Genomic DNA, 14931 nt, shown 5'->3' on the forward strand with positions numbered 1-14931 from the left:
GTTTATACTATCTCCCTCTCACCATGCTCCAGTTTCCTCCCACACTCCTAAGAGGTTGTAGGTTAATTGGCTTCAGTAAAATTGTAAATTGTCCCTAGTACATAGGATAGTGCTGATGTTCGGGGTGATTGCTGGTCGGTGCGGTCTTGCTGGGCCAAAAGGCCCGTTTCTGCACTGTATCTCTAAAGTACGAAAAAGTAATAATAATTCACTGGCTCTATTAAAGTTCCCGATCAAGCCCAAGTGAAAAAATGATTTAAGTGTATTCATTCCATTTTAAGGGAATTGAAGTGCAACTTGAAAGATTAAAATATATTAATGAGTGGTCTTTTCATGCCCAAAATATTACTTTCTATAATGCATTGCAAGCAATTGCTGATTGAACTGGTACAGTTTTGCAGCTTGTGTCAGGGGTTATGGGGAGAAGGCAGGAGAATGGGGTTGAGAGGGAAAGATAGATCAGCCATGAATGAATGGTGGCATAGACTTGATGGGCTGAATGGCCTAATTCTGCTCCTATGATTTATGAACTTATGAACTTTCTAGAGATGCTGCCTGAGTTACTCCACAATTTTGTGTCTTATCTTCGGTGTCAACCAGCATCTGCAGTTCCTTCCTCCACATAACTTACGACATGACAACCTCTGTCACAAGGCAACACAAGGCAACATAAAGCGGGAGGCAGCAAGTACAAAAGGAGGGAAAGACAAGGCACCTTGTTTAATACCTTCCCAGTGTTGAAAGTGGTAATTCTAGCGCTGCATGGCGTACTGCTGCAATCCCTGCCCTCACCACTGCTGGGCGCTACAGTGTCAGGAAGCCCTGTCCTTTGCTGCCACTCCATCAATGTTAAGTCATAGAAAGACACAAAGAGCTGGAGTAACTTGGTGGGTCAGGCAACATCTCTGAAGAAAAGGAAAAGGTGATGTTTCAGGTCGGGACCTTTCTTCAAAGTCAGAACTTATTAACAACTAGGTTGCCATCTGTAGGCTGGGTGGGAGAGGGGATGCAGTAAACATGAGCACCATCTCGCTCAAGAGCAAAGTGTCAACTGGGTGGATTCCAAGGAACATCTGGTTTCCACAACTGCATCAAATGGACACGCCTGCCAGTAAGCTGCCTGCAATTAGGTCTTGATGAGTTTCTACATCCATTCAGCCACTTTGTTCAGCGTTTTGTTTCTTAACATGGAAACAGGCCCTTCAGTCCAACACACCCATGCCAACCAAGTTGCCCAATCTAAGCTAGTCCCATCTGCCTGCATGTGGCCCATATTCCTTTAAACCTCTCCTATCCATGTACCTTTAGTACCAAGTATCTTTAGTGCATCAATGACAAGGGATTTTGGTGTAGATTTATTTAAGTAGTGAGAACTTAAACGCTTTTGCAAAATCCGTCATCATAAAATTATAAAATGTGAAACTCTACCTTCTGAATCTGTAATTTGCGGTGAATTATTTAAGGAGTTTGTAAATGATGCTTTTATTTCTTCAACGAGTCCCAACAACTGTGATCTTGGCTGAAGAAAGCAAAACAATTCAGTGAACAGTAAGTAAAAAGAAAAAAAGTTAAATAAATCAATAGCTTTTTACCCAACCAGAGATATTCCATTTACCCTCTCCATTCCTTCCCTCGGCAACCTAAAATTAAGTTATTTTTATAACTTCACAAGTGATAGGAGAAGAATTAAGCCATTCGGCCCGTCAAGTCCACTCTGCCATTCAATCATGGCTGATTTATCTTTCCCTCTCAACCCCATTCTCCTGCCTTCTCCCCATAACCCCTGAGACCCATACTAACCAAGAATGTCTGCCTACCTATCTCTGCTTCTACCTCTGTTTTCTCTCTCCCAGTTCTGACAAAGGATTTTCAACCGAAAAGTTTGACGCTTTCTTTTTACACAGATGCTGAGTTTCCTTCAGGTTCTGCATTTATTTCAGATTTTCAGCATCTGCATTTTTTCATTTTTCTTAACTATCGAAACCAATTAATTCATTGATAGTTTTTAAACAAATTCTTAAATAACATTCACACAACCTTTGCAAATGAGCGGTCCTGACCTACTATCTACCACACTGGAGACCCATGGACTATCTCTAATCGGACTTTACTGGACTTTATCTTGCACTAAACATTATTCCTTTTATCCTGTATCTGTGCACTGTGGACGGCTCGGTTATAATCATGTATAGTCTTTTCGAGAACAGAAAAAGGCTTTTCACTGTACCTCGGTACACGTGACTATAAACTAAACTAAACCAAGCAATGTTTGTAAAAATTGTCTCTTTAATCAACTTATGACATGGCATGAACCCAGAACAATACTTGTGTTTAACAAGTACTGATTCACATTCAAATACAATGTTAGCTATTTTACGAACAACTTGCTAAAGCCAAAATATAATACTTTAAATACTTTGTGTTCTTCTAATGTAAAATAATGTTTTCATGTCAATAATTTCATTAATTCCATTCGGCCCATTGTCCACTCTGTCATTCAATCATGGCTGATCTATCTCATCCTCCTAACCCCATTCTCCTGCCTTCTCCCCATACCCCCTAACATTTATAATTACATTTTCTAGAACTAAAGGTTTAATTTCCATGGAACTTTCTCATCACTTTTATCGCAAACAGTTCCTTATGCAAACATTGTGTTATAATTCATATTCAAACATTATAACATGGACCTTTTGCTTACATATTTCCAATTGCACAAGTAACTTGAAGACTTATTGCTAACATCATCCAAAAAGTCTCCTGTCGTTCGGTCATGAACTGGTAGCCCCTTCACAAAACATTTTGGAGGACACTTGGGGTGTGTGTTGTGCAACCAGATGGTTATCGGAAGGTTGTAAATTTGGCCTGAATGTAAACATACGTGCATTTGTTAAAAGAACAAGTCATAGAAACATAGAAAATAGGTGCTCGTGTAGGCCATTCGGTCCTTCGAACCAGCACCGCCATTCAATATGATCATGGCTGATCATCCAAAATCAGTACCACGTTTCTCCCCATATCCCTTGATTCCGTTAGCCCCAAGAGCTATATCTAACTCTCTCTTGAAATCATCCAATGAATTGGCCGAGAATTCCACAGATTCACAACTCTAGGTGAAAAAGTTTTTTCTCATCTCAGTCCTAAATGGCCTACCCTTTATTCTTAAACTGCGATCCCGGTTCTGGACTCCCCCAACATCGGGAACAGTTTCCTGCGTGTAGCCTGTCCAATCCCTTGATAATTTTATATGTTTCTTTAAGATCCCCTCTCATCCTTCTAAATTCCAGTGAATATAAGCCCAATCGACCCATTCTTTTCTGTAATTCATATCTGTACAGATACACTCACCTCGTGTGGTACATCTGAGAGCATCAACTTTTATTTATTTGGCACAATGTTTAAACTGATATTCAGTATTTGTTTTCAATTTGTTGCTTATTTAAAATTATTAATTGATCTGACTAATGAAGCAACTATACAATATAAAATACAAGTCATTACAATTCTTAAATTGTTAAACTAGGCCAAAAACAGTACTATCTGTCCTCGGTACACGTGACATTAAACTCAATCTTTGTTTTGCACCTTAGAGAATTCTTCAATGCCACTGACAATATAATTTGATTGATGACATTTCTGTTGCCAGAAATACTCTAGTGTTAGATCAAAATTAGCACCAAGAAAGAGGAAATTCATGCCAAAAAGACAATCAGATCTTTATGAACAGCTTTCTTCTGGGTGAGTGGCTAACACTGTAGGTTTGTGGCTAACCACAAATGGAAGTTTGTGGCCCAGCCCAGCACACAGACCAACTTCCCTTCCATTGACTCCATTTATACCTCACGCTACCTCGGCAAGGCCAGCAGCATAATCAAGGACAAGTTGCACCCTGGCCACTCCCTCTTCTCCCCTCTCCTATCAGGCAAAAGGTATAGAAGTGTGAAAATGCACACCTCCAGATTCAGGGACAGTTTCTTCCCAGCTGTTATCAAGCAACTGAATCATCCCACCACAACCAGAGAGTAGTCCTGAACTACTATCTACCTCATTGGTGACCCCCAGACTATCCTTGATCGGACTTTGCTGGCTTTACCTTGTAATAAATGTTATTGCCTTATTATGTATCTATACACTGTAAATGGCTCGATTATAATCATGTATTATCTTTCCGCTGACTGGATAGCATGCAACAAACGTTTTTCACTGTATCTCGGTACATGTGACAGTACACTAAAACAAGATAGAATCAACCCAGAAGAAGCTGCATTAGTTGTCCAAGAAGGACAGTCAAGTTCTGCCAAAGATATAACTAAACTTCCACCTTGGCAGTATTTCCCAAATGGATTCACTACTATGGAAAAAACAAAGATATACAATACAATACTGCTTTATTGTCACATGTCACATACGGCGGCACAGTGCCAGAGACCCGGGTTCGATCCCAACTACGGGTGCTGTCTGTACGGAGTTTGTACGTTCTCCCTTTGACTTGCAAGGGTTTCCTCCGAGATCTTCAGTTTCCTCCCACACTTCAAAAGAAGTACAGGTTTGTAAGTTAATTGGCTGGGTATAAATGTAAATTGTCCCTCGTGTATAGGATAGTGTTAATGTGCGGGGATCGCTGGTTGGTGTGGACTCGGTGGGCCAAAGGGCCTGTTTCCACACTGTATCTCTAAACTAAACTAAAACACTAAATGTGCAAAACACAGTGAAAATCTTTTGAATCACCAGGTTTGGCACTATTTCTAAAGTCACTATGTCTTATATGTATGCTGTACTGTGCTGCCTTACCTTCGCATGATACAGGAATAGTACCATTTACATTAACCAGTTGACTTTTAAATCCAGTTGAGTGACCTGGAAAAAAAAGAAAAATATTTTTCAATTAAGTTGATTGAGGAAATATTTCACCCTATAACAAAAAAAGGCACAAAGTGCTGGAGTAACAGCGGGTCAGGCAGAATCTCTGGAGAACATGGATGCTGCCTGACCTGCTGAGTTACTCCAGCATTTTGTGTCCAGTTTTGTAAACCAGCGTCTGCAGTAATTTGTTTCTACATTCCACCTTGGAACAATTTGACAGCCTCTTTCACTATGGCAGGCATATAATAATATTAGATTAGATTAGATATAATTTATTGCCACACAGCCAGGTTGGTGGAAATTTGGGTTGTCTGCAGCGATACAATAATAAAGAACACACAACCACAATAAAACTGTAACACAAACATCCACCACAGCATTCATCACTGTGGTGGAAGGCACAAAATTTGGCCAGTCCTCCTCCATTTCCCCCCCGTGGTCAGGACCAGAGTCCAGAGTCAGTCCAGGATCGGCTCTTCCTCACCGGAGACCGCAGCTTTAAGTTGTTGTAGGCCGCAGGCCGGCGGTCAAGATTTAAAGTCCTCGCCGCAGCCAGAAGCACCGTAGACTGCAGGGCCGGCGGTCGAAGCTCCCCTCCAGGGGTGATGGTAAGTCCATGCCGGACCCGCGGTAGAAGTCGGCCGCAGGCCGGCAGTGATGGCTTCTTCTTCCCCCGGGTCCCCAACGTGAGATCCCGGGCTGTAGACGCCGCACCAGCTGGAGCTCTGCAGACCGCGGCTTCAGGCTGCGACTTCAGGCTGCCCCGGGTCAGCGAAACGGAGCGCTCCCCTCCAGCGAGGGCTCACCCGCTCCACGCCGAGAGTCCACGCTGCGCTCGCCGCTGAAGCCCCGGGCGCGTCTCCGGGAAAGACCGCGTCGATCCTTGATGTTAGGCCACGGGGGAGGCGACCTGGAAAAACTCGCCTCTCCGTGGAGGAGGCGACCAAAGCGGTTTCCCCCTTACCCCCCCACACCACCCCCCACATAAAACACACAAAGAAACATTAAATACAGACTTTAAAACATCCTAAAAAAATTAAAAAATTGAAAAACTGACGAGCTGCATGACATGGCTGCTGCCAGAGCAGCGCCCCCTACATTCTATATAATTAGAATGAATACAATATATATAATATTAAATTATAAAATATATTGTATATTTAGAGAGAGTTTAGAGTTTAGAGTTCAGAGAGATACAGCGTGGAAACAGACCATTTGGCTCACTGGGTCCGTGCCGACCAATGACTACCTCAGGAGGTCACGGTTTAAGAATAAGGGGTAGGCCATTTAGGACTGAGACGAGGAAAAACATTGTCACTCAGAGAGTTGTGAATCTATGGAATTCTCTGCCACAGAAGAGAGTGGAGGCAAATTCACTGGATGTTTTCAAGAGAGAGATTTAGCTTAGGGCTAACGGAATCAAGCGATATGGGGAAAAAGCAGGAACGGGGTACAGATTTTAGATGATCAGCCATGATCATATTGAATGGCGGTGCTGCCTCGAAGCCTGCACCTATTTTCTATGTTTCTACCTTTACACTAGTTGTATCCTACAAACCTGTATATCTTTGGAATATGGGAGGAAACCTTCAAAAAATCCATCATTGTACCGGTACCAAAAGATGCCTCCCCAGCCTGTCTGAATGACTACTGTCCGGTGGCCCTCACCTCGGTAGTCATGAAATGCTTTGAGAGGCTGGTGAAAAAACACATCTGCGCCTTCCTCCCTCGCAACATGGACCTGTTACAGTTCGCATACCGTCCGAACAGATCCACGGACGATGCGGTCTCCCAGGTTTTGCACACCGCTCTCTCTCTCATCTTGACAGCCAGAAGGGGGGCTATGTGAGGATGCTGTTCATAGACTTCAGTTCAGCCTTCAACACGATAGTCCCCACCAGACTGGCCGAGAAGCTACTGGAATTAGGGCTCCACACCCCCCTGTGTGCCTGGGTCCTGGACTTTCTCACCGCCAGTGGTGGTGGGCCTGATCTCAGACAACGATGAGAAGGCCTACCGGGAGGAGGTGGCTGATCTGGCACTCTGGTGTCAGGACAACAGCCTCCTCTTGAACATCAAGAAAACTAAGGAGCTGATCGTGGACTTTAGGTAAGGTGGACTGATCGCAGCACTCGTGAGTAAGGCAAGGCAGCGCCTTTATCACCTCAGGCAATTGAGGAAATTCAGAGTGTCTCCTCCAGTGCTTCTACTCAGCGGCTGTGGAAAGCATCTTGTCCGGGAATATTACAATCTGGTTTGGGAATTGCTCTGCCCAGGACAAGAAGGCTCTGCAGAGAGTAGTGCGTTCGGCCGAACGCATTATGGGAACTTCACTCGCCCCCCTGCAGGAACTATACATCAGGAGGTGCAACTCCAGAGCCAATAAAATCATGGGAGACCCCTTCCACCCCTGCAACGGACTGTTCCAGCTGCTACGGTCAGGCAAACGCCTCCGTTGCCATGCTGTGAGAACGGAGAGGTTGAGAAGGAGTTTCTTCCCAGAGGCCATTAGGACTGTAAACTCCTATCTCACCAGGGACTAACTTTACTGTACCACTCTGCTGTTTTTTTTTTAAATGCTGTTTTTTTCCCTTTTTCCTTCCGCCCACAATATTTAATATGTAAAAGAATATGTGATTCTGTTTGGTTGGTTGTTTGTTTGTTTGTCTTTTGTACAAAGTCCGTGAGCATTGCCACTTTTCATTTCATTGCACATCTCGTATGTGTATGTGACGAATAAATTTGACTTGACTTGACTGTACATTCTCAATGACCAGGTTATTTTTAAAACACTTAAAAACTTATTTTGACATGTCTCTATTTTCTTTGGAAGTTAAAAAGATAGCCTGGTTAAAGTTGCTGTTGTATTGTATCGTCACAGCTCAGGTGACCCTAGTTTGATCCTGACCTCAGCTGCTGTTTACATGGAGCTGCTATGTTTTTCCCAGTCGTTTCCTCTGGGCTCTCCAGTTTCTTCCCACATAACAAGGATGTGTCATAGATTATTCGCTGGCTATATATTACCTCTGAGTTTGGTTAAGTGGCAAAAGACGAATTAACGAGGATGCGAAGATTGGACTTTCTTGATTAGTATGAGTGTCAGGGGTTATGGGGAGAAGGCAGGAGAATGGGGTTGAGAGGGAAAGATAGATTGAATGGTGGTGTGGACAGCCATGATTGAATGGTGATGTGGACTAAAAGGGCCGAAGGGCCTAATTCTGCACCTGAAACTTATGAAGATACAGTGGCTTGCAAAAGTATTCATACCCCTTGAACTTTTCCACATTTTGTCACGTTGCAACCACAAACATAAATGTATTTTATTGGGATTTTATGTGATAGGCCAACACAAAGTGGCGCATAATTGTGAAGTGGAAGGAAAATGATACATGGTTTTCAATTTTTTGTACAAATAAAAAACTGAAAAGTGTGGCGTGCAAAAGTATTCAGCCCCCCTGAGTCAATACTTTGTAGAACCACCTTTCGCTGCAATTACAGCTGCAAGTCTTTTGGGGTAGGTCTCTACCAGCTTTGCACATCTAGAGACTGACATTTTTGCCCATTCGTCTTTGCAAAATAGCTCAAGCTCAGTCAGATTGGATGGAGAGCGTCTGTGAACAGCAATTTTCAAGTGGATTTAGGTCTGGACATTGACTGGGCCATTCTAACACATGAATATGCTTTGATCTAATCCATTCCATTGTAGCTCTGGCTGTATGTTTAGGGTCGTTGTCCTGCAGGAAGCTGAACCTCCGTGTTCGCTCCGTGTCCGTGTTGGAGGGAAGGGGTGGGGGAGGTGAGTTCCTCTTTCCCGTGACTCAGTCTGAAGACGGGTCTCGACCTGAAATGCCACCTTCTCCTCGTGTCCAGAAATGCCGCCCGACCCGCTTCATTTTGTGTCTATCCTTTAATCTCTCAGCTTTGCTTTGGAGTAATGTACTCTCGGCTCGGGTAGATCTACCCCAGGTGGAGGGGGGAGATAGGGGTGGAGGGGGAAGAAAGGGTAGACGGGGAGGGGGTGTGAGGGGGGATGGAGAAGGGGGAGGTGGGTTGTTCCCACCCCTCCAGTCGCTGTGCTTCACGCATTCAGCCCCGGCTCCACCCTTCTCTCCCCAGGGAGACGCAGTGAACAATACAGGGATCGCCGGGCCGGGGATTGGAGCAACGTTTACAAACCTCGGCCTCAGCTCACACCCGTCCGCCCGGACCCCGGCATCCACTCCTGCCGCCGGCCCTCTCCCTCCCTTCTCTCTTTCCCTTGCCTCTCTCCCTTCCCTTCTTCCCTCCCTCCCTTCTCTCCTTCCCTCCCTCCTTCCTCTCTCTCTTTTCCCTTCTCCCCTTCCTTCCCTCCCTTCTTTCTCTACTTCTTTCTCTACTTCCCTCACTCCCTTCTCTCCTTCCTCCCTTCTCTCCCTCCCTCTCTTCCTTCTCTCCTTCCTCCCTTCTCTCCCTCCCTCCCTTCCTTCACTCCCTCCCTTCCTTCTCTCCCACACACACACACACATCACGCACAGACAACTAAGTTTAGATAGGGTAGAAGCCCAAAGGGTAGGATGGGGCTCAAGCCCAAAATTTAATGCCTGGACTGTATTTTCTCCAACAGTTATTGGTTTTCCAGGATCTAGTTAAAAAAAATTTCATGTCACTGTCACTAAAACAAGTGGTATTGTAATTATGTACTTTTCAGAGGTGATCTACACATTTTGTTTGTTACTTGTAGGCTTACATGTATGCAATTTTATATTAAAATGTAGCTTAGATCTATTTGATCCATTATCTTGCAGGCACTTTTTAAGCGCACATTTTGATTACTTTCCTTTCTACCATAGAGATATGAAGTCTATAATAGACTTTATTTGTATTTCTATGATTCTACCGACCTTTGCTGGGAACTTGGGGCTCACCAAAATTGTTCCCAATTGGGCCCCGCACCTCCTAAGGCCGGCCCTGTCTCTGATCAATGCTCTCCTTGCCCGGCCTGTCAGTTTAGGTGGACGGCCATGTCTTGGTAGGTTTGCAGTTGTGCCATACTCTTTCCATTTTCGGATGATGGATTGAACAGTGCTTCGTGAGATGTTCAAAGCTTGGGATATTTTTTTATAACCTAACCCTGCTTTAAACTTCTCCACAACTTTATCCCTGACCTGTCTGGTGTGTTCCTTGGGCGTCATGATGCTGTTTGTTCACTAATGTTCTCTAACAAACCTCTGAGGCCTTCACAGAACAGCTGTATTTATACTGAGATTAGATTACACACAAGTGGACTCTATTTACTAATTAGGTGACTTCTGAAGGCAATTGGTTGCACTGGATTTTATTTAGGGGTATCAGAGTAAAGGGGGCTGAATACTTTTGCACGCCACACTTTTCAGTTTTTTATTTGTAAAAAAATTTGAAAACCATGTATCATTTTCTTTCCACTTCACAATTATGCGCCACTTTGTGTTGGTCTATCACATAAAATCCCAATAAAATACATTTACGTTTGTGGTTGTAACGTGACAAAATGTGGAAAAGTCCAAGGGTTATGAATACTTTTGCAAGCCACTGTATGTAAGAGGGAAAAGGTTACAGGAAGATAGTACGGGAATGAGATTGATGGGAATGCTCTGTGACTCAGCGTTGACTTGATGCGGGGGTGGAAGATTGCAACCTTCACGTGGGTCAGCGCTGTTTCAACAAATGGAATCAACCTGGCGTGCACAATCAAATAAGATCGAATAGAACAAGTCGTCCTACAACTTTAGGCTGTGCACGCCATACCCAAGAAGAAGACTTGATGCGCTTAACAATCTGGTTCAAAGTCATAAGATCGGGTATGTCAACAAACACTGTCTTGAACTTCTACAGGCGTATAGTAGAAAGAATATTGATTGGCTGCATCACGGCCTGGCCCACTGTGTTACTCCAGCCTTTTATGGCTATCATCAGTAAGAATTGCATTGTTCTGTTTCGGGGCATATGACAATAAAACACTCTTGACTCTTGAAGTAAGTACGGTAACATGACATGCATTGATATGGTTACTTTAGGATTCTTCAAAGTGCCTTGCAGTCATGATAGCCCTTCATAATATGTAGTCACAATTGGAATGTAGGGGAGAACAATACCACAGGCAGTAAGTTGATATTGACTGGTTAAGTCCCTATGCTATTGAGAAATATTATTGAACTGCACATCACCATATAGTCCAGTCCATAAGGTCATGTCATCAGAGCAAAATTAGGCCATTCGGCCCATCAAGTCTACTCCACCATTCATTCATTGCTGGTCTATCTTCCCCTCTCAAGCCCATTCTACTGCCTTCTCCCCATACTAATCAAGAATCTGTCGACCTCAGATTTAAAAATACCCAATGAGTTGGCCTTCATGGCTATCTGAGGCAATGAATTTCACCGATTCATCAGCCTCTGGCTATAGAAATTCTTCCTCATCTTCTTTCAAAAGGTCTGTCTTTTTAATCTGAGGCTGTGGCCTCTGGTCCTCGACCCTCCCACTTTGGGAAACATCTTCTCCCAATATAGTGTTGTATTTTCTTTTTAATCTCATAAGAAATACACTTACAGGAAAATAGATCTTGTACTTTGATGCGAGGCATCTGAGGAGTTAAATTAAAATATTAAATATCGATTATCACTTCTATGTAAACAGAAAGTCATTACTTACAATAAAAGTCAAAATTCACCGACAGGTCTCTGTAGACTGCTCGCACATTTTTAAGCTCTTTTATAACTTCTGTTGGATGATCGTATAAATGCTGTAAAAGAATTAACAAAAGGGATTATTTATAACAGCGCATTTTGCTGCAAGGAAAAAAAAAACTTTTGCAGGCCTATGAATCACCCAGACTAGATACAGGTACATACTTATATAGTTTGCTATGGCTATGGCACCTCTGTCCGTTGCATGTATGTGTGGAAAGGAACTGCAGGTGCTGGATTATACTGAAGCACTTTGTGTCTATCTCTCCATACTATCTTTCATTTACGGACATAGACTATTTTCTAAATGGGGAGAGAATTCAGAAATCTGAGGTGCAAAGGAACTTGGGAGTGCTGCTGCAGGATTCCCTAAAAGTTCATCTGCAAGTCGAATCAGTAGTAAAGAAAGCAAACTCAATGCTTGTATTTATTTCAGGAGAGCTTCTATAACCATATAACCATATAACAATTACAGCATGGAAACAGGCCATCTCGACCCCTCTAGTCCGTGCCGAACACATAATCTCCCCTAGTCCCATATACCTGCGCTCAGACCATAACCCTCCATTCCTTTCCCATCCATATAACTATCCAATTTATTTTTAAATGATAAAAACGAACCTGCCTCCACCACCTTCACTGGAAGCTCATTCCACACAGCTACCACTCTCTGAGTAAAGAAGTTCCCCCTCATGTTACCCCTAAACTTCAGTCCCTTAATTCTCAAGTCATGTCCCCTTGTTTGAATCTTCCCTACTCTCAGTGGGAAAAGCTTTTCCACGTCAACTCTGTCTATCCCTCTCATCATTTTAAAAACCTCTATCAAGTCCCCCCTTAACCTTCTGCGCTCCAAAGAATAAAGCCCTAACTTGTTCAACCTTTCTCTGTAACTTAGTTGCTGAAACCCAGGCAACATTCTAGTAAATCTCCTCTGTACTCACTCTATTTTGTTGACATCCTTCCTATAATTAGGCGACCAAAATTGTACACCATACTCCAGAATTGGCCTCACCAATGCCTTGTACAATTTTAACATTACATCCCAACTTCTATACTCAATGCTCTGATTTATAAAGGCCAGCACACCAAAAGCTTTCTTTACCACCCTATCTACATGAGATTCCACTTTCATGGAACTGTGCACAGTTATTCCCAGATCCCTCTGTTCACCTACATTCTTCAATTCCCTACCATTTACCATGTACGTCCTATTTACCATGTACGTCCTATACAAAAACAAGGATGTAATGCTGAGGCTCTATAAGGCGCCAGTAAGGCCACATTTGTAATATTGTGAGCAATTTTGTGCACCATATCTGAGGAAGGATGTGCTGGCTCTGGAGAGGGTCCAGAGGAGGTTTACCAGAATGATCCCAGAAATGAGTAGGTTAACATCTGATGAGCATTTGTTGGCACTGGGCCTGTATTCGCTGGAGTTTAGAAGCATGAGGTGGGGCCTATTGAAACGTACAGAATAGTGAAAGGCTTGAATAGAGTAGATGTGGCGAGGATATTTCCACTAGTGGGGAGTCTAGGACTAGAGGTCATATCCTCAGAATTAAAGGACGTTCTTATAGGAAGATGAGGAGAAATGTATTTAATCAGAGGGTGGTGAATCTGTGGAATTATTTCCCACGGAAGGCTGTAGAGGCCAAGTCAATGGATATTTAAGGCAGAGATAGATATATTTTTGTTTAGTACAGGTGTCAGAGGTTATGAGGAGAAGGCAAGAAAATGGGGTATGGAGGGAGAAATCAGCCATGATTGAATGGCGGAGCAGACTTGATGGGCCGAATGTCCTAATTCTACTCTCATCACTTATGATCTTATGACATTATGATCAGCCAAATTCAAGGTCCTAATGCAGCCATGGACTCACCAAGCTTAAGAGAGGCAATACATAGATTTATCACTGTTTAGATCCCAAGACATAACTGGTCTAAGTTAAAACAAACATTGGGGTGGCAATAAAACTGATCAGGAAATATTGTCTTACATTGTGCCCATTTGTTGGACAAATGGGAGAGTTGCTTCTAAATAACAGGGAATAGAAGATTAAAGATAGCTCTGGGGGGGGGGGGGGGGGGGGCACGGCTGAAATGCTACAGAAACAATGTTCAATGATGAATTATTTCAAAAATGTAAAATCTACATGTAACCATAGTGTCGCGGGAATATAAAAATGCAGTGGGTGCAGTGAATCTTTGAAATTCTTTGGGTTCTCTCAGAGAGTTTCCCAGTGCGAAACAAACTGCCAGAGGTGATAGTTGAGACAGGGACATCCCAACGTTTAAGGATCAATTACACAGGTATATGGATCGGACAGGTTTGGAGGGATATGGACCAAACGCAGGCAGGTGGGACTAGTGAGGCTGGGACATGTTGGCCGGTGTGGGCAAGTCAAGCCGAAGGGCCTATTTCCGCACTGTTTATCTATGACTCTAACCACTCGCACCTTACTAAAATAATAAATCATTATTAAAGGACATTCGGTAGCATTCCACAATGCAACCCCTGACTTAGTGGAATCTGCATTACTCCTTTAATGTAATGTTGGATGCTTGAGCACAGCAATTCACCGTAACGTTGTGTGGCGGTGCTATATGTCCAGCCCTCACAGTATCCCGGTGTATATGAGCCGCTCCAGTGCCCAGCCTGTGTGTGCTGCCCCCTCAGTTTATCCCATTCCTCGACCAACCCTCCGCCTTGCCCGCTCACCTTCAGCAAGCCGTTCTTCAGCCGGTTCTCCCAAACATTCATCGTCCTGCCGGCAACATAACAACATCCAGCATCCTCCTGCATCGGAAACCGAAACTGAAAGAGAATGTGGAAATAAAGCAGCAAATACGCTGTACGTATCTGAGCACTCGTAAATCCTGATGTGTCACGGCCCAAATACTGCAGAGAATAAAGTTCCGATCATTTAACACCAAGATTTAATCATCTGCTGCACGTAATACCCATGCATTGTACAAAACAAATAACGCCACCCATCTGATCGACGCAGCATAGTAACATGGTGAAAATCACACAGACCATTTAATGCATGGAACATGGTTAAACATAATGCAGTATATAAACATCATATATACTGTGGTGGCGTTGTAACCATAACACAAGGCACGTGATGTATGTAGTATGCTGCCATGGTGTAAATAACACATTGCATCTAATGCATGTAGTTTGGTGTGCAGAAAGGAACTGCAAATGGTGGTAAATATGTACCAAAAGATAGATACAAAGTGCTGGAGTACCTGAGCGGGTCAGGCAACACCTCTGGAGGTATGGGATTTTCTTTTTCTCCAGAGATGCTGCCTGACCCAGTGACTTAATCCAGCACTTTGTGTCTATCTTCATATAGTATGAT

At 43.4% G+C, this 14931-nt stretch overlaps 1 protein-coding gene across 3 annotated transcripts in view; it reads right to left on the reverse strand.

Moving 5' to 3' along the window:
- Window positions 1-14395, reverse strand: part of rnf31 (ring finger protein 31) — a 42356-nt gene extending 27961 nt beyond the window's left edge. For 2 of the 3 annotated variants that reach the window (XM_033019581.1, XM_033019580.1), the window contains exons 1-5: window positions 14283-14395; window positions 11530-11620; window positions 4792-4857; window positions 2702-2865; window positions 1429-1519 (exon numbers count right to left, since the gene is read on the reverse strand). In XM_033019581.1, the coding sequence (XP_032875472.1) occupies window positions 1429-1519; window positions 2702-2865; window positions 4792-4857; window positions 11530-11620; window positions 14283-14366 (496 nt within the window). In that variant the 5' untranslated portion in view covers window positions 14367-14395. The remainder of the gene's footprint in view (window positions 1-1428; window positions 1520-2701; window positions 2866-4791; window positions 4858-11529; window positions 11621-14282) is intronic. The other variant, XM_033019582.1, reaches the window with a different exon arrangement.
- Between the last annotated feature and the right edge of the window lie 536 nt (window positions 14396-14931).

This window comes from Amblyraja radiata, chromosome 4 (genome assembly GCF_010909765.2).
Source record: "Amblyraja radiata isolate CabotCenter1 chromosome 4, sAmbRad1.1.pri, whole genome shotgun sequence".
Taxonomy (NCBI): domain Eukaryota; kingdom Metazoa; phylum Chordata; class Chondrichthyes; order Rajiformes; family Rajidae; genus Amblyraja; species Amblyraja radiata.